Source organism: Triturus cristatus, chromosome 1_2 (assembly GCF_964204655.1).
Source record: "Triturus cristatus chromosome 1_2, aTriCri1.1, whole genome shotgun sequence".
Taxonomy (NCBI): domain Eukaryota; kingdom Metazoa; phylum Chordata; class Amphibia; order Caudata; family Salamandridae; genus Triturus; species Triturus cristatus.
Window position 1 is genome coordinate 451,691,799 of NC_140580.1, and position 27,345 is coordinate 451,719,143.

A 27,345-nucleotide genomic window follows, 5' to 3' on the forward strand; every position below is an offset into this window, starting at 1 on the left:
TTCGTTTCTAATGTTTCCAAAAACAAAGACTTTGCACTCAATGGTCAATGCACAAACCACACAATTCCCACATTTGGCATGACCTTTCAATGGAGGGAGGGACCAAATGTCATCCAAGGTGGTAAGATTGGTTTTATTGGTGGTAGTAGGTAAAGCTGCGCGAACAAGATGGTCTTTAATATTCTTATTTTTCTTAAATGCAAAAAGTGGGCGTTCCAGATGGAGATTGCCAGCGTTTAAGACTGACCAGTTCTTCAAAATACTTTTACGTATATAGTTAGAGACTGTGGAAAAGGTAGTGACACAGACCCTCCCTCCCTCCATTGAAAGGTCATGCCAAATGTGGGAATTGTGTGGTTTGTGCATTGACCATTGAGTGCAAAGTCTTTGTTTTTGGAAACATTAGAAACGAATTGAAAACCTTCACTAACTGTAATTCCTCAAATGTTATTTATGCAATCTTCTGTCCTTGCGACAAAATTTACATTGGCCAGACCACGCAAAAGATCCGTTTACGCATCTCCCAGCATCGCAGCAGAATCAGATGTAAAATCATGACAGCACCACTGGTTGAACATTTCCTTGAAAAGAAACGCTCTGAAGATGAAATTCGATGGACCATCATTTCTGTTGTCAAATTGCCACCACGCGGAGGGGATATGCTGAAGACACTCAACAGAGAAGAACTAAAGTGGATTTTAAAGACTGACAGTTTCAATTCCGGATTGAATAGACATGAGGATTGGTCCACGAGCATCTGATTCTCTTAATTGGCCTTACTTGGTGCATTGAATACGTCTGCGCAAACTGCAATTCTATTTTCTCTGCTTCATGGCTTGTTTTCATAATACTGTTTCCTTAATCTGATTATTTGTCCTCATTTAATGCATTTAATACTTCTGGACAAATTTATTTCCATGGTTTCACTTGGTGCATTGAATACGTCTGCGCAAACTCCAACTCTATTTTCTCTGCTTCATGGCTTGTTTTCACAATAATGTTTCCTTAATCTGATTACTTGTCCTCAATTAATGCATTTAATACTTCTGGACAAATTTATTTCCATGTGTTCTGTCCTATGACCATCGTAATTCTATTTATCTTTCCTAAGACACTCCCTCTACACCTTCCTTCTTCTTCTAACCTATTCCAAGATGGCTCCCGTCCCCATGCACATAGCCCTTTTCCCTTCTCACTCCCCTAGCGCGATTAACCAATGAGCGCTTACTTCTGCCCTTATCACATGCTCGCTCCTCACCTACGACAGCAGCCGTATTACCGGACCCTGCCTCCCGCACTGTCGGACTCCAATATTCACTGAATCACGGTAAGTGACGTTACTTCTCCACCCCGTTATCCCTTGGGTCCCCCGCCTCCCTTAATCACTTTTTTTCCCCCTGCAGCGCATTGCCGCGGTTCCCTATGTTACCTATGAGCCCTCTGAGCTGCTCTTAAGTCGAGCTACATGCCGACTGAAGATTACTTTTAAACGAGCTGCAGCAAACAGCCAATTCTGGTGAGTCCCACCGCAATTCGGGTTCCCTGGGCCCCTCACTCCCACTTCCCCTTGTTAATTCTTCACCTTTCCCCCTTAGTACTTCGTCGCTGCCTGGATTCCCAACGTCAGTGGATCCCTTCGCCCATCCTTGCCGTTCCGGCACCACTTCGCCCTCGGACCCGCAACTCGGTCTCCGTACTCTCCGCATCTCCTCCACCCTTTTTGGTTAGTCCCTGCTGGTAATGCCCCCTTCCCCCCTGCTCATGATATCTCATTAATCGTCGGCGCACTGCTTCACCTTCACCTTTCGTCACTCCAATTAGTGACAAACGTCTCCTTACAGTTTAATTATTTCACCTGCCACTCTTCACATTGTACTTCCCGAAACGCTTTCTTACCCGCTGGATCACCGGTTCACCCTCTTTCTCCGTTTTCGCCGTTTTATTCCTTTTATCTGCATGCCACTACCCCGGGTTGGCATATGTTCGCAATGTCCATCTACTTCTACGGTCTTCCAAATTCGGTGCACTATGTTAAAATCTGACTCCCCCCTCCAGTAAAGATCAGTCTCGTTCACCTTCACTCTTGCCTCACGACGGCGTTAATTATTGACTTATATTCTTTGGCACTAGTAGAGTCATAGTGTGTTTAGTCAGACCTTTTGTATAACATTTTCCTTTCTCAATTAATTATTACGTTTTCTTTCTTTTTTTCCTTTTTTCCATTCCTTTCCCCTTCTTTTAAACTAGTTATTCAGGTTAAATTGTACAGGCCTTATTTATGTTGTCCTGATGATGATCCCAATACTACGTGTGAGGATCGAAACGTCGTCGACAATTGTACACACCCTATATGTTCCTAACGACATTATGTTATATACATAAGGGTGCTCCATGCAATGTTTGTTAAATCTATTTCTCATTTTTTGTCAAATTGTTACAAACATTTTTTTGCCTGAATCTTGTTTGTTGTAAATGTTTTCTTCCCTATTAACTGTACGGGACACAGGCTTGTGTCCAACTTTGAGAATCCCCTTGTAATTTGTTGCTTAAATTATTATTATATCAGTAAAAACTTATGACCACTGTCCGGCTGGACAAGTCTCTGGAAAATAAGCACTGATTGGGTCCTTATTCATTACCTTCTCTATCACAATTGTGCCTAGGGACCTTTCTTGATTATTCTTTTGACATGTTAAACAATGGCTACACGTATCTTCAGCAACATTTCAAAATGTTCAATTCACACACTACTTAAGCGAAGTCTTCACAATGGAATCTTATCATGAGGGTGACTAACTCTGTAAATTCCTGGCCATGGGATGCAACATTGTTACAGGCAATACATATTTATATTCAGGAGTAACATTATATATCCTGGTAATTTCTCTTCTGACCCAACATTTTCCAATTTAATTTCTCATCGCCTGGTATGGAACAGACTGCATAGGTAGCCTTTATCGCTCAATAATGTTACCCTAAATAGTAAACATCAAGAAACAAAGTCAGATCTACCTGTTCAAGAGTGACATTTTCCAGTCTGTTCATTTTGTCAGGTGTACACATATGTTTTGATTGCAACTCCTGTTCCTTCAGGGGACAGGTTCTGCAATAAAGACAGCCTCCAGTAACTGTGAATGCAAAGGTATAACTCTGCTGTCCCTTGTAAGCCTACATTTTTATTTTGCAATCCTTTTTGTATAACTCAACAACATAGTCCTACATCATTAATATTAATGATTGTCAGTTGTTTATACTATGACAGTTTGCTACATCCTATGCAACTCAAAAACATTCTCAGGTTGCGCACCAGCTGCTGGGCACAAACAGAAATTGCTTGGTGACCCAAGAATAATACATTGATTCCCTGATATTTTAAGCCTGCCCACATGCCCCTTTCAATATGTAGGCAGTGACATCAAAGTTGTCTTACTGAAAGCCATTAACTAAATATTTGTACAGGTCTAATCTAGATCCTGTATCGCTTTGACTCATGATGACCTCTTCTAACTTTATCAGGAGTTCCAAAGAATTAATGGTAACAAATAAAGTATTTTTTGTTTGTAATTTCAGTATACTGCAGGATATTATTATTCATGAATACATCAACCCAACTAATTTATAATTGGAACAAAACAGATTACACAGCTACTGTCATTTAATTAATTACACTTCAATCCTCATGGTTTAAGTCGGGAATTGCGTGTGATTTCCGCTATAGGAAAGAGGTATTTTTCATGACAATTATTCTTTTATTCAATGGGTAGTTAACTTTTTCTTTGGTTAACTAGTATAATGCTTCAGTGTGGTTTATGTAATGAAGTTGGTCTGTGCTATTATGTCTTCTGTTTTGTTATCGTTATAGGGACACCCAAAGTCTCCTGGACATCGAAGAACAAAAAGATGCATCCTTAAAACATAATATGGTAAAGGTCTGGAAGCAAATAAAATTCCTTCGCATGCGACAAGGATATGTAAATACACCTGTAAAGCTACAGTTCAAGAGGTAAGCAAATGTTATTGTCTATGCCCCAAAATGTAAGGTGTGCAAAATCAAAAATGTATGTGGTTATTAAATGAATATTAATAAGGCATTTCTCTCCAAATCAACCAAACATTAAAACAAATTCAATGGTGGCTGGTGAGATTTGAAAGTGGTGAGGCATAAAGGTTTGTGATGTGTGCCCTGTGGCGAGGGAGCATTGCAAGCAAGCTCGAGCATCATAAGAGGGGAAAATAAAATTAAAAAAATAATAAAACCACTTACCTTGCGCTCGCTGCATCGCCGACTCGGCAAGTAGCCGACCTGCACTCCAACATAGTTGGCCTTAACTTTTGACTTTGACCTGGTCTACCTCAACTAGATAACTGCGATTGGCGCTTTGTGATTTATGGTGCTATTTTTATTTCAAAGTTTAGAAATTCATATCTCTGGTTCTACTCGTTGGATTTTTGTAGTTTTGGGTCATTTTATTTATTAAAATGTACTCTATTCATTTAAGTTGGTTTGGGATTTTTCTTGTGTTGCGTTTTCACTGTCTGTCTGGTTCAGTATGACATAAATATTTTACACATTACCGCTGAGTTAAGCCTAACTGCTTGTGTGCCAAGCTACCAGAAGGTTAGGCACAGGTTTATTTAGTTACTTTTGTGGTTAACACTCACAAAGATTGTGAATATTATTTAAAGATGAGTTCTCACTCCCTCAACAAATACTCCAATTTCTTACAATCAGTGAATCCTTTCTTCCCATATCTGAATCCAGAAACTCACCAATATACGTTCAGTTTGGTCTGACCTGTTACTCCTAGCACCAGAAACCAGGACAGGTAGGGAAGATTTCAGGATTGAGGGATTTATTTGTACTTTGAAAAAGACAGCCCTGTCATTGTGTGATTGTCTCAGATTTTCTGCTTTGGCCATCATAGGAGGTCTAATGCTGGCTTCCATGAGCTAGTATTTTGTAGAACGTTTGGACTTGCAGGTTACTTGGTACACAAGTATTGACTATTGTTGCTCTCCGCTGCTCCAGGCTGAAGTGCTCATTCATGATTTGCCACTGAGAGCTGTGGAGAAAAGGGTAAAGCTGCCCATTGTGCCCACCTGGAGAAAAACTGTCCTGATCCCTGAAAGATCTACATATAACCAGATGACTGGAGACTCTGTGTGAAGAACACCTCCCTGGATCAACATTGCAAAGGAGAAATGAGATCTCAGCAGCATAGCTTGGCTAGGGAAAGTTGCAAAGACTAAAGACCAACATCATGTGGATTGCAGAGCTACAGTGACACATCTACAAAACTGAGTGTGTTGCCCTGTTCCTGATCCACCCAGTACCATAAGAGTCCTTTGTAGAACACTATAGGGTAACGTTGAGAGATGACCAACGTTATAAACAAATATAGCATCTATTACCAAGGAGCTATAAAATCATTTGGGAATGGATCTCGGCCCCATAAAGTGCTAGAGCCCTCTAGTATGATTTCTGTACCCCTGCTTAAACTGCTCTATTTACCTTCATGTATATAATGTATATAAAAGTACCGCTCTATTTGGAATCTAAAGTACTGACTGAACATTTACTTTTTTATATGTTATTTACTATGGCATATAGTATCGAGTTCTTACTGCCCACCTCCTCAAATACTACCTTTTTATTATCCTGAGAAAGTCAAGTGCCCAAAGCGAGTAACTTAGGGTCTTATTTAGATCTATGGAATACTCTGTCACAAACATGACGGATAGGCCGTCCGCTGTATTGAGATCTCCATAGGATATAATTGGATCATAATCCAGCGAACGGGATGTACATCACGTTGGAGATGGAGTATTCCCCTACGCTCAGATCTAAATCAGGCCCTTATTTTTCTAACTGGAGTGCATCAATAATGGTAGCCAAGGGGCACCATTATTAAACAACGGTACCATCAAAGGATCCTGCACAGTAATCACTGACTAAACTAGGGCATTAAGATATGGCCTTACATGCATCTAGTGATTTGTCTAAGGAATATAGTTAAGAGGGGCCATTGCAAGAAAGTATTGAAAGCTGTTTGAGGATAGAAGGGAGTGGAGATGGGATAGAAATTCACATTTGGGTGTTCTTAACATTGCTGTTTGGCTAGACTATGTCAGTCATGCCTGGCACCTTTAATCAAACATAGATGACTGCAGCTTCCACAAAGTGTCCTAGTGATAGCATTTAAGTAAGAGAGAGTGGTTGCTCTGTGACTCTCTGGCACGTGGTGTGATCTGTAAGATGCAATCTGTGCAAATGGAGTACAGTAGGAGAAACAGGATGAGAATTACCCAAGAACCTTGCCTTACGTGTACATGAAAGAGTAGAGAGCTGTATTACATGGCCGAAAGTATGCAATGGTGATGGTAAGTCAAAGAGGACAAGCATGCAGGATATACCAATATCAAGAATGAAGAGTGAAAGACAATGGTCTCTGCTGCACCTACTATGGAATTCGGATTCATTGTACCAAAAGCGATTGAATGAGTTGATGTTTTAAGCTGTTGGGTGGCTACCCTATAATCAGTGAGCCAATGGAGTCTGGTGGTAAGCTAGTGGTAAGACAGTACTTATTACAGATTGTCTTGTATTCTTAATCAATATAGTCCTAATGTTGACAGCTTTAGTGGTGGATTCTTTCAGTTTGGGTGCAGTGTCATCACCACTGTTAATGTTTATGTAGTGAAGTAGGCATTGGTTTATATTTAAATGTGGGAGCCTCCTTAATTTCCTTGTCTGAGAACATGTAAGCATGTTTGCTTTTGAATTTCACTTGAATCTAAAAGAACTTACCTGCCTGTATAATGCTGCTACTTTTTAGGTCTAGCGTTAGCCAAGACCTTTTGATGTTACCAAAATTATATGTATAATATACTTATATAAAGGAGCTTTCAAACACTTCGGTTCATCCAGTGGTTTGTTTTTGTGTCATTCACATTTTGCTTCCGTCCACTACAGCATATAGCATGGGGCAATAGGTCAGCCTATTTCAGCCACTGGCTAACCTCACTTTTGTGACTGCATTTAGTCCTTTCACAAGGAGCGAGCACATGCGCATTTGAGGTAGTTCCCTTCAGTGCCAGCGTTTTTGTTTTTACTCTATTATTACTTTAGTTTTTCCATTGTTTGTAAAGACTGATGTGATAGCAGCAGGCTTTCCACCAGATGTGAGCACAGGGCACATTCCAGCTTTATCACTTGCTGTCTCAAACTAACGATGTTGTAATTTCTTTTATTTTTCTGACTGCTGCTTTTTCATACCATACCAGGAGCTCACATGTACTCAGAATATAAACTCATAAGGGTGCACTAGCTGTACAACTCTGTCGGTCTGTCATTCCTTCTTGCTTTCTTTCGCTTCTTTCTTGCTTTCTTTTTTTCATTCTTTACTTTCTTCTTTCTTTCACCTGTCTTCTTTCTTTCTTTAATTTTTCTCTCTTTCCTTCTATCTTTCTCTGTCTTTCTTTCTTTTTTCTTTCTTTCTCCCTTCCCGGCTTTCCTCCTTCTCTCCTTCTTCCCTTCCTTCCTTTTTTCATCCTGCCCTTCTTTCCTTGTTCCATTCTTTCCTTCCTTCTTCTTGCTTTCCTTTATTTTGTCACTCTTTCCTTTCTTTCCTTCCTTCTTTCTTTGATTATTTGATTCTTTCTTCCTTCTTTCATTCCTTATTTTCTCCTTTCTTTCTTTCTTGGCAGCAAATGCCAGACCGATTGGCTTTTTTAGTTTGTGTTACTCAAGACCTTTTGATTTTCCCTATAGGCATTTTCAGCCAGACTTCCTCCATTAGACTGTGGCTCCGTTATTCACTTTTTCTTCCACCGGCACCAGCATGCATCGAGGAACAATGTGCCAGCCCACTTAAGCCACTGGCAGACTTTGAGTTATGGCTTATTCCCTTTCACAAACAGCACATCAACACACATAGTAGTTCCCTTCAGTGCCAGGGAGTACTATGAAATGTGTGCATTTTGAGATAAAAAAAAAACATTTTTGCCTTTAGCTAATGTTTTTGTTTAGGTTGATGAAGGCCTGGCAGCGTCCCGAACAATAAAGTTGTGCAAAAATCATGCCAAAACAAGAATTGCCAAAAGGTTTGGAGCCAATGCCAGACTTATTGGCTCGGCCAATTTTTTTTACAACTTGTTCCAGTTGCCTCAATTACTGTTTTATTTGGTAGCATAGTTTTTATACATTCTAAAAAAACATTCACAATACAAGCCAAGACCTTTTCTGTTGTGTTAAGCATTTTATACAGTCCTGTGTTCACTAATTACATGGCCTCTCTGCACTGCTGATACATTCTTTGAAGTTGTTTTCTGCTAACGGAGGCATAGCTCAGAGCTAGACTTATATTGTGTACAAGCAGTACATTAAAATTAAAGTGTTGGTGTGTGAGTAATGTTTAGTCTCCATTGAGGGTTAGTTTGTCATGGGAGGTTATTGCAACCTACCACAAACCTGTATGTGTCAATTTGACAGTGTTGTGGATGGGGACGCGGGGGTACCTTCGTTGGACCCCATTGTATGAGCTTTCCCAAAACGGCAATTTGGGATGGACTCTATTAAAGGAGCTTTGACTGAATGTTTGAGCCTTGCAAAAGCTATCCTCCAAACCAAAATTTTCATTTAGTCGTAGAATATTGTTAAAGTATTTACTTGAAAGACAAGGCTGGACTTGAAACCCAAACAACTCTAGAAGAAAGTGTAACATAATCCCCATATTGCTCCACGTGAACAAGTGCAAGGAAGCCCAGCTCCTTCCAATGGAGAAAGTTGTGGTCCATCCTCTTGAAAGTATAGCGGAAGAACGGGGTCAAATGGTTTATTTTAGAATTTTACAGCAAAATACACTGACTTAAAAATGTGCAGGAGACCTGAATAAATATTTCAATACCTTAAAGGCTACCAGAGCATTCAGGAGCAATATTTCTTTCTTGCCTTAAATTTTGAGCGTGGTTACAAACTATCTGTGTGTCTGATAGCAAACATTGGATGCATGGCAGGCAGATACTTGTGTTGTAGGAGAGGCATTACCTCTCTGATACAGTGTGACCCACTGGAAACAGAAAAATGGTAATATTTTTATACTAAATGCGTATGTGTCAGAAACAGTTTGGGAGCAGAGGCACACGCTGGGGTAATTAGGTCTCAAACGAAGTGATGGAGTCAGTTTGCCTCTGGTGTTCCAGGGGTGACCTACAAGGATCCTGAAAACTGAGCAACACGAACTGGGTACTTCACCCTAGGGCTAGTGAGGGAAGCAGACCAAGGATTAGCAAGTCAGGAATATCTGAATCATTACGGAAAAGTTAGACAGACAAAATAGCACAATGATAAAATGATTCAGCTCTCATCTATGGCTGTGCTCTTAGGGATGGTCCTTATATTACTCTATTGCTCAACTGTGCCTTTCTCTAAGATGGGAAGGCAAACACAAGTTCAACACTAACTCACTTCATTATTGGGTCATTAGGGTCATGTTTGTCCATTTATCTCCTCATTTCTTCAGTGAGCGGAGTACCTCTTCTAGGTTGTGCTGCCATGGTCATTTACAAGCCCCACCTTCTTCTCTGGCACTTCACTGGGTCTTTTCAGGGCGACCATGTTCACATAGTGTTTGCAGTCTTGGAGCGGCTGACACAGGCCCAATCAAACCTCCTCCCTTGCCCAAACAGGATGAGACCCCACTCCAGATGTTTTGTTGGAAAAAAAGAGTCAGTTCCTCCCAGGCGATCAGGGAGGCGGATGGGGAGCTTCATATGTCCTTAGAGCTTGTGCTCTTTGATCTTCGGGCCAGGATGGCGACAAAAGGGCAGAGGTCATGTAGTACAATGTCACAGTGCAATTTCAGCAACAGTCGGAACTGTGGGTCATGATTACAATTAGTTTAACGAGTCACACTTCAATGAGCTGTACAAGGCCCTTAGGTTCCTAAAAAAAGTTATCTGACAGCAAATTAAGTTTTCAATCTGCATTGGCAACCCCACTGATCTTTCTAATACTATGAAAATCAGGCCATCGTTAACCTTAAAGCCCAGCTGGTGGCAGACAGGCACACACACAAAGCGGGCAGGTAGGGGTTTACCACATTTTCTGGCACCAATGATCTCTCTGGAGTGCCCCACAATGTTCATGTCGCCTCTGATTTTTTGGTCAACTATGAGCACCGTGAGCACAGGATAAGCAATCTCTAATGACTGCCCGATTAAGTTTGGCTTCATTATTGTCCCAATTTGAGCACCAAAGAACCAAAGGGGCAGCATTGATGGTGTCTTGGACATACTCCATACCTAGCTCCAGTTGCAGGGGAAAATGCGGGGTTGAGGGAGTAACGCCTAATAACTGGCGACATAATCTATTCTCCTCCGTCTGCATCATGTGAACATCCTTGCATCCCCAAATACCCATTCCATATGTTAAAATTGTCAGTCATTTCCGGTTATATATCTCTAAAATCAGGGCAATAGGTTTTTTGCCAATAGACATGGTGAGCGAGAAAGTGATATCTACAGCTAGAGGATTGCGAGTTATCCAAATTTTAGTACAAGTTGATCAAGTACATCCATCATCAAACTCCAAGCCCAAGTATGGAAAAGAGCTAACCTTGTCTAGTATTTTGCCATCAATATTTTGTGTTTCACATACCATAGTAAATGTTTTCTTAAGGTTAGTCTCCAGGTCCAGTTCTCTCATGAAACTAATATAACTGAAAATAAGTCTCTTGAGGTTGTTGGCAGTCCTTGCCAGAAGGACCGCATAGTAAGCATATAAAAGAACGGGCACAGCCTTTTTCTCCACATACGGAACGTCTGCCCCGACAGATACCAGTGTTTTCTCCAGATCATTCGTATAGAGGAGAAAAACGTTTTGGGCAAGGAAGCATCTTTGGCACACCCCGCGCTTGATATTGAAAGGCTCTGCGCATTCGCCGGTGCTACCATACCTAAATGTAGCTGTGAGGTGTTGATGTAAGAGTCTTAAAAATTAAACCAGCCCTGCACCAACACCCATACTCTCTAAAATGGTCCACAGCTTTAAGTTGGATACATAGTCAAAAGCACTTGACAGATCCATAAATGCTAAATGGGTAGAGAATCCCTTGGCATATTTGTATTTTGCCACAATAAGATGGAGGTTGAGGCACTGTTCAATAGTCCCAAGACCCTTTCTGAACCCATACTGGCTTGGGGCAAGTATACCATTTTTATTAGTCCAGTCTAGTAGGCGGTCCAAAACTACTCTCTCAACGATTTTAGCTGTGGAATCAATAAGGGATATCGGGCGATAACACTTGGCATCGAGCACATTACCTTTTTTTAAAATGGGGACAATAATTGATGTGCACCACGAACTGGGCACACCCGGATTACAGACAGAGTTAAATATAGAAGTGAGTACAGGAGTCCAAAACCCTGGGTCCTCCCTAAATAGATCAAGCGGGACATCATCGGGTCCCAGAGCCATCTTACACCAACTGTCTACAATCGCTTTAAAAACCTCTTCCTCACTGAACTTAAGATTTGGGCGCAATGGGGCCAACAACTGAAACTGAAGTGCATCGTTGGCCCTGCTTTCAATAGCATACATTCCAGAAAAATGTGCCAGCCAGGCCTCAGCCGGAATATGAAATTTTCCTTTATCTTGAGGTATTAGCGGGGATAGAACAGACTGTACAGCTTTCCAGAAGGATTGTGAGTCTTTAAGTTGACAAGCTCTCACAATGGATTCCGATTTCTCCTCTTTCATGGCCAATTTCCTTCTCTTTACTGTTTGTTGAAATATCATTCTGCTAGCTATAATGGCGTTCTGGTCTCTTGGGGATTGCTTTAGGGCTCTGCATAGGGATACATTTGCCGCTCTACATTCTTTACCAAACCATGATTTACCATGGAGGTGTGGCTGGGCAATGGGTCGAGATAACATCTCTTTTATTCACAATAAGAAGTTAGTAAAATGATTTAGTATAAGGGACGGATTGCAAGTTACCAGTTTGCAGCTGTTCACCAATGCCGTACTGTTGCAGACTACCTGGGAGATGATGTGCTTCAAATTTGCAGTTCGCCACACCACTCTGCGCCCTGCATCCTTCCTGATTAAAACTATAGGAGGCATTAGCTTAGACTTGTGTTGCGCGGAGGGTCATTTATTTGAGCAGTAATGGGATTATTGTTGCTGTAGATCAGAGTGAGAACCTCGCTGTTTTTAATAATTGGAAACATACTCCGGGAGGTAAAAATATAATCTATAGTGCTCCCAGCACCCCTCCTTGTAAAAGTTGGAATATCACAACCAGCAGAGTTAGGGACCTTATTGGCCAGACCCCAATCGGCCAGTAAGGAAAATAGAACCCGCCCACTAGTTTCCATTATGTTGCAATCAGCTTCTCGAACAAATGGTTCAAAAGTTGTTGATGATAGAGGACAGGTGCCCTAATTTGGCATTAAAATCACCTGCCACCATCAAGTTAAGGGGGCGTTCAGCCCTAGCCTCTTTTTCCACAAGCATGTCAATTACTGAAAATAGACCCTGAAAATGACCGTCGCCCTTACTAGAGAAGTTATTATTAGAAAAATTCACCATGTGGATCTTATAGTTATCGTTCCAGCTAAGATAAATAAATCTGCACCTCCCCCTGATCCAGAAGAAGAGGAGATAGAACAACCAATATTTACTTTAAACCAAGCAGTCAACCCCCCTTTGGCTCGACATCCTGGAGACGGTACCGCTGGCAGAATAAAGCATGTAAATCCATCAAATGCTAACTCTTTCAGTTCCCAAGTTTCCTGCATTACAACTATATCTTCTGAATGGTTAAAGTTATGAAATTTTGTTCCAATAATGCCTTGGGGAAATTGTAATGGATTCTGCTTTTTTTTACATTATCCATACCTTAACATACTCACTTGTGTGTCTGATGTGTATATAATGAGGGTGCACCACACTGCAAATTTCATTTTTGTATTGCATTTAGAACGCCAATGAAAGGTGAGCACAGTACCTTCATCTTCAAACATTTTGGGGCTTTGGGTCTGGGGACAAACATTGCAATGCTAACATTTAAATTGGCCCATCATAGGAGCAAGGCCCCATTGTGATGTCAGGGTAAGATCAGTTTCTGATGAGCAAAATGCATGTACAATTCGGTCCCTTTTTAGGTCGAGCCTACTGCTCGCTCTGAGAGACTGCTGTAGTAGAGTATGGGAGAGCAGCTGCGTCCACTCTCCTCCCATATTTTTCATTGGCTTGTGTCATTGTCTTTCGTAAATGCTGCCTGCTTGTTAGTCCCTCCTTAGTAGGTCCTTGTCTTCATTTGTACCCTCCCATGGCGACTGACCCTTTTACTTTGGTTGTTACACGGGACCTGTTATTTAGACTGTAAGCACTGTTTACTTAACTGAGTTTCTCTTACTTCAGGCCGGACATGTGCTGCTTCGGCTGAAACCGCTTGTGTTTTTTTAAGTAGCACGGCTGCCCCCGTAACACGGGTGCCTGCTTTCAATCACTTTAACCTGGCATTATCTCGTGTCTGTTTCAACCCCCCCCAAAAGTAAAATGGATTTAGAAATGATTAGCAAATTAAGTAATGTGAATTCCAGGTAGCACATAATCCTGTGCTAATGGGCTGAAGCTGACAACTATTCTAAACAACAGTGGTCTCTAGACTTTTATAAGATATAAAGGAAAAATAAATACAGGCTCAATCAGTGCTATATTACAGGGACTTGTCCAGCCGGACAGAGGTCAATAATTTACTTATACGTTAGTAAGCAACCATTGATACATTAAATACACAAAGTGGGACACAAGCCTGTGTCCAGTAAGAACAAGGGAAGATGTGCAAAAAAGAAGGAAAAACAACATAGGCTCAGGCAAGGAACATGGTTTGTCGTAAAGAGCAAATACAAAGTAAAAAGACAAACAATTCACATGAACACCTTTATACTTTGACAGTAAGTTAAATTTCAGCATATAAGGTGTTTTTTAGAGTGTCGACGGCGTTTCGATCCATTGGGGAAATACAAGGATCATCATCAGGACAACAAGTAAATTGCCTGTAGGGTGGAGCCTGAATAACCTGGGGCAAAGGTGGGGGGGGAAATGAAACGTGGAGTACAGTTAAGGACAAGTCAGATAATTGTGTGAATGACAAATTACACATTGCTAAGGAGGACGTGATGTGATTAAGGCGAACAAGGAAGGTAGTACGAAGTGGTCGAATTAACTGCCAATTACTGGTTGGTGTATGGAGGGTGAGCAAGTTAAGGTCACGCGATTAACAGCAGAATTAATCTGTGCAGAGAGGAAATGACTAGAGGAACTATGGATGCACGTGACAAGATTGTTCAGTTCATGCAACGTATATGTGTAAACAACATAATAATACGAAGCGATTTATAATTATCGAAAGGTATTACAAGCGGACCTCGAGTGCGACAGGAGTGGCATGGGAGCAATTACAGGTGCACGAACGGAAAACAAGAAGATAGAAGTCAGATTCAACCGGAGAAATTTGTACAAGAAAGTACTGCAGTAACGTGTGGGAAGGTGGAGAAAGAGTGTGACGGATAGATAGAGACGGCTCATGTCGATGGCAGTCCAATTGAGAAACTCACCAGGGAGAGTAGGGAGGGTCAGAGCGGAGTCAAGGATAAGTAATCAGCGGCACTCGGGCCTGAAGGGAAGAAGCAAGGTAAGGCATATAGTGAGGACAAAATCGGAGTGTTGCGGGTTGAATTATAGGGAGGGCGTGATAAGAACTCACCGTATGTAAGGAGAATTATCATAGTGAGTGGGATTCAGGTGCTTGTCAATACGGTCGGTGGGTGATTGACAAGGCAGGACCCGCTGGGGACCGTGTAGCGGGGAGGCAATATGGATGTGCAATTCAGGGGAATCGAGGGTGCCGAGTCGTATGCAGCGTGTTCAGCGGCACTTGGTCCTAAAAGGAGGCAAGAATCGGGCTTATTTTCTTTTATTTTTCATTTCCAAGGCAAAAGCGGCGCTGGGAAGTGATCAGTCGGGGTGTGGATGGGACTCACCGTTGTAATGGTAGTAACTTCGTGGAGGCGGGTTTCAATAGTCCGTCAGTACGATGAACTGGTTTCCGTCAATGCGGGAGCTGACAGTCATTGTGGGCGGGGGGTTATATTTCCAGGAGTGTACCGTGATTGGTTGAACGGAATCAGGTTAAGAAGGAAGTAGGACACAAAGAAAGGACAAGTGGTGCTTAAAGGGTGAAGCGTCCATCTTGGAGAGTGGGAGAGGTAAAGGTGAATAATGGGTGAAAAAATAAGAAAAGTGGAGAAATCGGACTCCAATTACAATTTAAAAAGGAAAATTTGGTGCAGTTAGAGTTGGACAGTTAAAAATCGAAGGAACCAACGAGCACCTGAATCCCACTCACTAGGATAATTCTCCTTACATACGGTGAGTTCTTATCACGCCCTCCCTATAAATTAACCCGCAACACTCCGATTTTGTCCTCACAATATGCCTTACCTTGCTTCTTCCCTTCAAGCCCTAGTGCCGCTGATTACTTATCCTTGACTCCGCTCCGACCCTCCCTATTCTCCCAGGTGAGTTTCTCAATTGGACTGCCATCGACATGAGCGGTCCCTATCTATCCGTCACACTCTTTCTCCCCCTTCCCACACGTTACTGCAGTACTTTCTTGTACAAATTTCTCCGGTTGAATCTGACTTCTATCTTCTTGTTTTCCGTTCGTGCACCTGTAATTGCTCCCATGCCACTCCTGTCGCACTCGAGGTCCGCTTGTAATACCTTTCGATAATTATAAATCGCTTCGTATTATTATATTGTTTACACGTATACGTTGCATGAACTGAACAATCTTGACACGTGCATCCATGGTTCCTCTAGACATTTCCTCTCTGCACAGATTAATTCTGCTGTTAATCACGTGACCGTAACTTGCTCACCCTCCATACACCAACCAGTAATTGGCAGTTAATTCGACCACTTCGTACTACCTTCCTTTTTTGCCTTAATCACATCACGTCCTCCTTAGCAATGTGTAAGTTGTCAGTCACACAATTATCTGACTTGTCCTTAACTGTACTCCACGTTTCATTCCCCCCCCCCCCCCCCCCTTTGCCCCAGGTTATTCAGGCTCCACTCTACAGGCAATTTACTTGTTGTCCTGATGATGATCCTTGTATTTCCCCAATGGATCGAAACGCCGTCGACACTCTAAAAAACACCTTATATGCTGAAATTTAACTTACTGTCAAAGTATAAAGGTGTTCATGTGAATTGTTTGTCTTTTTACTTTGTGTTTGCTCTTTATGACAAACCATGTTCCTTGCCTGAGCCTACGTTGTTTTTCCTTCTGTTTTGCACATCTTCCCTTGTTCGTACAGGACACAGGCTTGTGTCCCACTTTGTGTATTTAATGTATCAATGGTTGCTTACTAACGTATAAGTAAATTATTGACCTCTGTCCAGCTGGACAAGTCCCTGTAATATAGCACTGATTGAGTCTGTATTTATTTTTCCTTTATATCTTATAAAAGTCTAGGGACCACTGTTGTTTAGAATAATTAACTCCCAAGGTCCCTGGCCGACCTTTCTTGGGTGCCCTTGTTGTGTTAAATTATGTTTAGCGCAATCGCTTGATTGCAAGGGCTTGTTCCTATTACCCCTTTAAGAAGTGGGTCCTTCCATCTGTTCCAGTCCAGGTTTCCCCCCCCCTTGTCCCCCAGCTTCCTCACATCGTGTCACAGCCTCCCAAACCGACATGTATCTACCCTGCTATGTCTGACAACACACCATTGTACTCCGATGACTACATCAAAAAGATTTTAGAAGGTCCTTCACTCTTTACCAACTCAGATGACATCCCTGGCAGCAGTAGTAACACCACTAACCACTTTGAAGAACTAGAAAAACAAAAAAAGAAATTTATCCGTCTTGAGCTAATGATACGCATGTTAACAGAATACCTTAAATCCAACACTATCCCACAAGGTTTACAAGTAAGAAATATCCCTGGTGTCTTTACAGACAACCCGAAATACATAAGTAACTTTAGCTTTATAGGTACCACATGCTCTAGGCATTGGATGGTGCTTGGCATTGATATTGCCTCTGAGGAACTTAAGGAACTGACAAAAATCATCAATGATATTGAAAAACAAATCAGAGATAACAACACAGTCGCTGACGCTAAAAAACTTTTAGAAAAAGTTGAGAAAACAGCACAAGAGTTCCACCGAATAGAACAAAATAAAAAATCCAACAAAGTCAAGAGGGACATAAAAACGTTCGCCCCAGAACGGGCCTACCCCTACCTTAACAAAGACTTCTACACTAACAGATCTTACAACAACCCACAGAACTCAAGACCTTGGGGTCGCTTTAACAAACGACACAACCTAGTAGGCTTCTCAGACACCTTGGCCGAGTCCTCCGACAGTTTGGACGCCGGTGAAGGCACAAGTAATTCTACACGAACCCCCAATACTCATTTTTTAGGACGGGATCAACCAGATCCACCAAGGAGAGGAAGGGGCAGACAACGCCCTCGCTGGTACAACCCCCCCGGGGAACGACAAACATGACAGAAATTCTACCAATGGTGAATTCCTCATCTGATATGAACATGAATCATGACAATCTCACTATCCCTCTCTTTAACCTATCCGCACACATACTTTCCAGCCACGAGATTTCACTATTAAGTAAGGGCTTGTCTTTTGTTCCTACCACATATCCCAACTTTCTAGATCTTCAGACGGAACTTTTACGTTTTTTTCGTAAAATAAGACTCCATAGTTATTTTCTGCAGAACCCCACTACACCTAAGATGTCCAACACTCCACTTAGACCCCCTTCCACATTTTCACCATACTCAAACATGATCCCCAGTGAGATCATCACATTCGAAAAACTGGTGCTCAAAGAGGTAGCAAATATTGCTGCTGCACATCACTATATCCCCTATAACATTACCAGAGAAGAAAAGGCAGCCATAGTGTCACTGCGCCAAAATCCCAATCTGATAATCATACCTGCTGATAAGGGAGGTGGTATAGTGCTCCAAGGCATAAATGATTACAGAGATTAAGTCAATCGCCAACTAGCCAACACAGACCACTACTGTAAATTACCAACCAATCCCACCAAGGAATTACAGACCCTTATTCGACAGATTACTGACGAAGGCTTGCAACAAGGTTTTTTAAGTAAACAGGAATATCAATTCGTTAACACCAAAAGCCCTAGGACACCAGTCATCTATACACTCCCTAAGATTCATAAGAACCTTGAGAAACCCCCTGGACGTCCCATTGTGTCTGGTTGTGGCTCTATTTTAGAGCCTCTTGGTCATTATGTAAACCATTTTATTAAGGACTTTGTCCCCAACACTGAGTGCTATGTCCGGGACAGTATGTCCATGATTAACCTGATTGAAAACCATCCCTTTGACCCTAACCAAAACATTTTGTGTACATTAGATGTAGAGTCCCTTTATACAAATATACCCCAGAGGGACTCCTTACTTGTGATTGAAACCACCTTAAATCAGAGACCCCGTCCACACACAGTCCCCACCAATTTCATACTCCAACTACTCGAGGTGTGCTTAACTAGGAATTTTTTCCTCTTCGAAGATCAGTTTTATCAGCAAGTTAAGGGCACGTCTATGGGTGCAATTTTTGCACCTAATCTGGCCATTCTCTTTATGGATGCACTAGAGTTGGGATGTATTTTAACCACCACTAACCCCTTCTCTTCTTGTATTTGTAAATGGAAAAGGTATATTGACGATGTTTTTATGATTTGGCAGGCCAATGAGAGCCTACTAGACCCCTTCCTCCATTGGTTGAACAATAATTGTGGTGGACTTAAATTCACCTTGACACACGACAAGGAATTAATCCCTTTTCTTGATCTCATGATTAGACACAAGGATGGTTGCCTCATAACAAGCCTATTCCGCAAACCAACTGAGCGTAACACTTTGCTTAGCTACAACAGTAACCACCCACGTGCCCTGAGAGACTCCCTCCCCTTTTCACAATTTCTGCGTATTCGCAGGAACTGTTCCCTAAGGGAAGACCACTTCCGCGAGGCGAAAATGCTCTGCTTAAAATTGTCCAAGAGGGGTTATCCACGCAGACTTGTACGTAATTCAATGAAACGAGCCTGGTACTGCCCCCGTGAGGCCCTTCTAGAACCCAAACCCAAATCAGACACTACCCGTTTGGTCTGTGTAACTACATTCTCCACAGTGTCTAACGCTATACGCAAGAGCATTATAAAAAATTGGCCGGTTCTTAATGCTGGAGATCTTTCTTTAGAGCGTCCCTTGTTTGCATTCAAGAAAGACAAAAATATAAAGGACCATTTGGTACGTGCAGCGTTACCCAACGCTACCACCACCAAAAAAGGTAATATTACCCTGAATGACATCTGGGCACTTCCACCGCTAAAAGGTCATTCTAAATGTGGTAATTGTATTGTATGTGCACTGACAATTGAATGCAAAGTTTTTGTTTTTGGTAACATCAGGAATGAACTAACAATGTTTACTAACTGTAATTCCAATAATGTTGTATATGCGATCTTCTGTCCATGTGACAAGATTTACATTGGACAAACCACCCAAAAAATTCGACTACGAATCTCCCAGCACTGCAGCAGAATAAGATGTAAAATCTTCAATGCCCCATTGGTTGAACATTTCATTGATAAAAAACATTCTGAAGACGAAATACGCTGGACTGTGATCACTGTCGTCAAACTCCCACCAAGGGGTGGTGACATCGCCAAACTGCTTAATAAGGAAGAGCTGAAATGGATTCTGAAAACTGACAGTCTCAATACTGGATTGAATCGTCTCGAGGATTGGACCACCATCATCTAACCATCATCCTCATTTTTAATGCCTTGGTTCCTTCGATTTTTAACTGTCCAACTCTAACTTGACCAAATTTTCCTTTTTAAATTGTAATTGGAGTCCGATTTCTCCACTTTTCTTATTTTTTCACCCATTATTCACCTTTACCTCTCCCACTCTCCAAGATGGACGCTTCACCCTTTAAGCACCACTTGTCCTTTCTTTGTGTCCTACTTCCTTCTTAACCTGATTCCGTTCGACCAATCACGGTACACTCTTGGAAATATAACCCCCCGCCCACAATGACTGTCAGCTCCCGCATTGACGGAAACCAGCTCACCATACTGACGGACTATTGAAACCCGCCTCCACGAGGTTACTACCATTACAACGGTGAGTCCCATCCACACCCCGACTGATCACTTCCCAGCGCCGCTTTTGCCTTGGCCTGAAAATAAGCCCGATTCTTGCCTCCTTTTAGGACCAAGTGCCGCTGAACACGCTGCATACGGCTCGGCACCCTCGATTCCTCTGAATTGCACATCCATATTACCTCCCCGCTACACGGTCCCCAGCGGGTCCTGCCTTGTCAATCACCCACCGACCGTATTGACGAGCACCTGAATCCCACTCACTAGGATAATTCTCCTTACATACGGTGAGTTCTTATCACGCCCTCCCTATAAATCAACCCGCAACACTCCGATTCTGTCCTCACTATATGCCTTACCTTGCTTCTTCTCTTCAGCCCGAGTGCCGCTGATTACTTATCCTTGACTCCGCTCCGACCCTCCCTATTCTCCCTGGTGAGTTTCTCGATTGGACTGCCATCGACATGAGCGGTCCCTATCTATCCGTCACACTCTTTCTCCCCCTTCCCATACGTTACTGCAGTACTTTCTTGTACAAATTTCTCCGGTTGAATCGGACTTCTATCTTCTTGTTTTCTGTTTGTGCACCTGTAATTGCTCCCATGCCAGTCCTGTCGCACTCGAGGTCCGCTTGTAATATCTTTCGATAATTATAAATCGCTTCGTATTATTATATTGTATACGTTGCATGAACTGAACAATCTTGTCACGTGCATCCATGGTTCCTCTAGTCATTTCCTCTCTGCATAGATTAATTCTGCTGTTAATCGCGTGACCTTAACTTGCTCACCCTCCATACACCAACCAGTAATTGGCAGTTAATTCGACCACTTCGTACTACCTTCCTTTTTTCGCCTTAATCACATCACGTCCTCCTTAGCAATGTGTAAGTTGTCAGTCACACAATTATCTGACTTGTCCTTAACTGTAATCCACGTTTCATTCCCCCCCCCCTTTGCCCCAGGTTATTCAGGCTCCACCCTACAGGCAATTTACTTGTTGTCCTGATGATGATCCTTGTATTTCCCCAATGGATCGAAACGCCGTCGACACTCTAAAAAACACCTTATATGCTGAAATTTAACTTACTGTCAAAGTATAAAGGTGTTCATGTGAATTGTTTGTCTTTTTACGTTGTATTTGCTCTTTAGACAAACCATGTTCCTTGCCTGAGCCTACGTTGTTTTTCCTTCTGCTTTGCACATCTTCCCTTGTTCGTACAGGACACAGGCTTGTGCCCCACTTTGTGTATTTAATGTATCAATGGTTGCTTACTAACGTATAAGTAAATTATTGACCTCTGTCCGGCTGGACAAGTCCCTGTAATATAGCACTGATTGAGTCTGTATTTATTTTTCCTTTATATCTTATAAAAGTCTAGGGACCACTGTTGTTTAGAATAATTAACTTCCAAGGTCCCTGGCCGACCTTTCTTGGGTGCCCTTGTTGTGTTAAAATATATAGAAGCTGACAACAGCACATCTGTGTTACATGTCATCTGTACTAAAGCCACCTGACAGGTTGTTTTTAAAAAAAGCCTGTTTTATTAACACTACCACCAATACCACCACCACCAATACCCCCACCATCAATACCACCACCTCCACCAATACCACCACCCCTTCCAATACCATCACCACTGCCAATACCATCACCACCAGCAATACCACCACCAGCAATACCACCACCAATACCACCACCACAAATACCACCACCAATACCACCACCAATACCACTACCAACACCACCACCAATACCACCACCAATACCACCACCTCCACCACCATCAATACCACCACCACCAATACCACCACTACCAATATCACCACCACCAATACCACCACCACCAATACCACCACCACCAATACCACCACAACCACCAATATCAATACCACCACCAGTGCAAATACCACCACCAAAACCACCACCAATACCACCACCACCACAAATACCACTACCAATACCACCACCAATACCACTACCACCACCACCACCACCAATACCACCACCTCCACCACCATCAATACCACCACCACCAATACCACCACCACCACCAATACCACCACCACCAATACCACCACCACCAATACCACCACAACCACCAATATCAATACCACCACCAGTGCAAATACCACCACCAAAACCACCACCGATACCACCACCACCAATACCAATACCACCACCACCAATTCCACTACCACCACCAATACCACCACCAATACCACCACCACCTATACCACCAATACCACCACCATCAATACCACCACCAATACCACCACCACCAATATCACCACCACCAATATCACCACCACCAATACTACCAATACCACCAATATCACCACCATCAATACCTCCACCATAACCACCAATACCACCACCATCTATACCACCAATGCCACTACCACCAATACCACTACAACCACCAATACCCCCACCAATACCACCATCACCACCAATACCACCACCATTATTACCACCACCACCAATACCAACCACCACCACCAATAGCACCAAAACCACCACCATCATTACCACCACCACCACCAATACCACCATCAATACCACAAATCCACCCCACCACCAATACCACCACCACCAATACCACCACCAATACCAACACCACCACCACCAATACCAACACCACCAACACCACCAATACCACCTCCTCCAATACCACCACCACCACCACCACCACCATGAAAACCCCCACCAATACCACCATCACCAGTAATACCACCTCCATTATTACCACCACCACCAATACCAACCACCACCACCAATACCACCAAAACCACCAGCACCATTACCACCACCACCACCAATACCAACCACCACCACCAATACCACCACCAATACCACCAAAAAACCACCACCATTACCACCACCACTACCACCACCACCACCAATACCACCATCACCACCATCAATATCACCAAATCCACCCCACCACCAATACCACCATCACCAATACCACCACTGCCAATACCACCACCACCAATACCACCACCACCACCAATACCACCACCACCAATACCACCACTGCCAATACCACCAATACTACCACCACCAATACCACCACCAATACTACCACCACCACCAATACCACCACCACCAATCCAATACCACCACCACCAATACCACCACCAATACCAACACCACCAATACCAACACCACCAATACCAACACCACCACCAATACCACCACCTCCAATACCACCAATACCCCACCACCAATACCACCAATACCACCACCACTACCACCAATACCACCACCAATGCCACCACCAACACCACAAATACCACCACCACCAATACCACCACCAATTCCACCACCATCAATACCACCACAACCACCAATACCAATACCACCACCAATGCAAATACCACCACCAATACCACCACCAATACCACTAATACCACCACCAGTACCACCACCAAGACCACCATCACCACCAATCCCACCACCACCAATACCAATACCACCAATACCAATACCACCAATGCCACCACCACCACCAATACCACCACCACCTATACCACCACCAATACCACCAACATCAATACCACCACCAATACCACCAACACCACCAATATCACACCCACCACCAATACCACCCCCACCACCACCAATATCACAATACCACCAATACCAATATCACCAATGCCACCACCACCAATACCGCCACCACCAATCCAATACCACCACCACCAATACCACCACCAATACCAACACCATACCAACACCACCAATACCAACACCAACACCAATATCCCCACCATCAATACCACCAATACCACCACCACAATACCACCACTACCACCACCAATACCACCACCAATACCACCACCACCAATACCACCACCACCATTACCACCACCACCATTAACACCACCACCACTCAAATCAAATCAAATCAGGGGCATTTCTTAAGCGTGCAAATCACTTGAAAGTCTCATGGCGCTTGCGGACAAACTCACAGGTCAGCTCAGAAAGAAAAGAAAGGGAAAGGGAGGGTCTGTTAGTTGTCGAACAACCATGTCTTCAGCTTCCTGTGTAAACAGTTGTGATCGATGATGGTGCGCAAATGTAGGGGCAGTTTGTTCCAGAGGTCCGGTGCAAGAAAAGAAAAGGCTCTTCCCCCGTTTCTAGTAATACGGATTCTGAGAGGTGTGAGAAGTGATTCGTTACTGGATCTCAAAGTCCTGCAAGGCTGGTACCAGCTTAACTTTTTGGCCCTATAGCCGGGACCTCTTCCATAAATATTTTTGTGAGTTAGACAAAGTCTTGAAACGGAGTCGCTTTCTAACAAGAAGCCAGTGCAGAAGTCTAAGGCTAGGAGCCGAAGGGGATCTTGGCGGGAGGTTAAGTACAAGCCTGGCCGCAGTGTTCTGCAGAATCTGAATTTATTTGATGAAGAGGAGCACTCCTGCTGTTTTCCAAATTTCAATTACTCTATAATCAGTCTGTTAATCAATGGCGTGCTGCAATGGTTGACCTGCTGTCTACACAGGTCCGAAATCTGAACTAAAAAATGAATCCTTTAAGTCGACTTGGAGGAGGAGCCTAGCGCGCAACCAAGATGGCCGCGTAGGCTTGTGGCTCCCGAGGGCCTCCGCAACCTCCCACGTCTATCCTGTCATAATCCTGATTTTCTCGACGGGCTTTTGTTTATGATCTTGCGCTAAGGTGCCACTCGTTTTCCGGATCGAAATTGGACTCCGGGAACCGTTTTTTTGGCGATCTGAAGTTTGCGGCCTTCTCCGGCCTTGGTCCCGGACTCGGGTTGGTGAGGTGCCCGGCTGCGAAGTGAACAACAGCGGCATGCCAGGCTGGGCCTGTCCCGGACCCCGCACTTTCACTTTCGGTTTCGAGTTGGTCTACTGACACTGATGAGGAGACATTGGGAGAGCTGCGCCGAGTACGGAGTGCAAAGCCTAGTCTTGACCTGTAAACGGGCCTACTTCAGCTAGCGGCCCGGATCTCCTAGCCTTCCTCAGGGTGCTGACCTTACTGATCGCTGACGATGACGACAAGAGTGGATGGTGACAAACTGAAACCCAAATCTACCCGGAGGGGAGACTATTCCCAGGCCAACAATATGGACCGCTATGCGCAGCCAAAGGGATCCCCCAGTGGATCACGTAAATCGCCTGAGCCGCCCAAGGAGGCCTCGGGCGCATCACCCAAATTGACTCTGCTGAATGTCATGGCGGCCATTGAGGAGATGAAGGTGACTGTGAACCAACAACTGGATACTCTGGCCAACAAATTGGACTCGGTGCTGATTGATGTCACCTTGGTCAGAGCGGACCTGTCGAAAACCAATGACCGGGTCGACTCGTTGGCCCAAGCGTCGTCGAGCCTAACGGTAGATGTGGCCGCTTTGCAGACGACGGTGCGGAGGCTACAGCTCACTAGTGACCTGACTGAGCGTCGCCTCGAGGACTCTGAAGGCAGGGCCAGGCGGAACAACGTCCGCATTATCGGCGTGCCCGAACGATCGGAGGAGTCTGCTGTGGATCTCTTTGTGGAGGATCTAGTGGTGACTCATCTAGCACCCAAAGGACTGAGCAAGTTCTTCGCTGTTGAACGGGCCCACAGGGTTCCAGGGGGTGCGCCTAAGGTGGGGGCCCCCCCGCGGCCGATCATTGCCCGACTTTTTAATTTTCGGGATAGAGACGCTATCCTGCAGGCGTCGAGGGTGGCTGGGCCATTACGATTTGAGAACTCTAATGTTAGCTTTTACCCAGACTTTACGCAAGCGGTTCAAAAGCAACGGATGGGTTTCTCGGCCATCAAACGGCGCTTGAGAGACATGGACTTCAAGTATGCGATGCTATTCCCGGCTAGGCTGCGGGTCGAGCTAGATGGTCGCTCACACTTCTTCGACCGGCCGGAGGTGGTGGGAGAGTGGCTGGATGCCCTGCCCAAGAGTCGGGAGCCGGAGGGTCGGATGACGGAGAGCGGAGAGGGTCTGACGGAGTAGGAATGGAACAGTGATTTTGGCGCTGGACTGCACTGGTAACGTTTTGCACCTGTGGCTGCACTGGACTCCAGTTTGTGACACTTTGCCCCGTGGTATTTGGAGGTTGCGTGGGGCTTGCTGGGGCCCTTTCCTCCTCCTGGGGGTTCTTTTTTTGTCCTTTCTGTAGTGAATTTTATATTGGGGCGACAGGCACACTGCAGGTTGGGGGGGCTGTTCAGGCTCACACAGGGGTGCAGGGAGGGGGGAGTTTTGTTGGGGTTGATGGGGTGGGGTTGGGGGTTGTTTGTTTGTTTCACAAGGCGGGGTAATACTTCATGTTGTGCTACTATGATTGTGCTCCCCGGGAGAGGGATGGTTTGTGTTGGGAGGGATGGGGGGTAGGGGGCTGAAACTTCTTTCCTGGAATGTGAATGGGCTGGGGGACAGGATAAAGCGGGGGGTAGTCCTGCAGTTCTTGAAACGTATTTCGCCTGACATTGTGTTCCTGCAGGAAACGCACCTCATAGGGAACTCTTTCCATGCCATGAACAGACGAGGGTATCGCCTTCTGGCCCATTCTGGTTTCACCTCTGGCTCGAGGGGAGTGGGCATTTTAGTCAGGACCTCTCTCCCGTTGGTGGTGGATGAGGTGCTCCACGACGACAGAGGGCGCTACACTGCGCTGGTGGGGAGGTGGGAGGGTAGGTTGATTACGCTGGTCACGGTCTATGTGCCGCCGGGCCTGCAGACGGCCACCTATGCCGATTTGGGACGCCTGCTGCTTGGGCTTCCGGAGGGGGTGTTGGTCCTGGGGGGGACTTTAACGCTGTGGTTTCCGGAGTTGAGGATCGATACCCCCCTAGGGACCTCCCTCGGGCCCAGAACTGGCTGGGGGGCTTTCTAGATACCCTGGGACTGATAGATTGCTGGCGGTTGAAACACCCTGGACAGGCGCAGTATACCGTCCATTCTGGGGCCCATGGTAGTCTTTCGAGGCTTGACTATATGCTAGTGCCTGCGGCCCAAGCTGGGATGATCGGGGAGGTGCGACATTTGGCACGCGGTATATCAGATCACTCCCCCCTCTTGTTACACCTAGATATCGCCCTGGGGGCGGAGGGGAGGGTGGCGCCGA

General features: G+C 44.2%; 1 protein-coding gene across 1 annotated transcript in view; it reads left to right on the forward strand.

The window, feature by feature from the left end:
- CC2D2B (coiled-coil and C2 domain containing 2B) overlaps window positions 1-27,345 on the forward strand; it is a 1,427,481-nt gene that overhangs the window by 624,365 nt on the left and 775,771 nt on the right. The window contains 1 exon segment of the mRNA XM_085622020.1: window positions 3,863-4,003. Within this exon segment, the coding sequence (XP_085478146.1) occupies window positions 3,863-4,003 (141 nt within the window).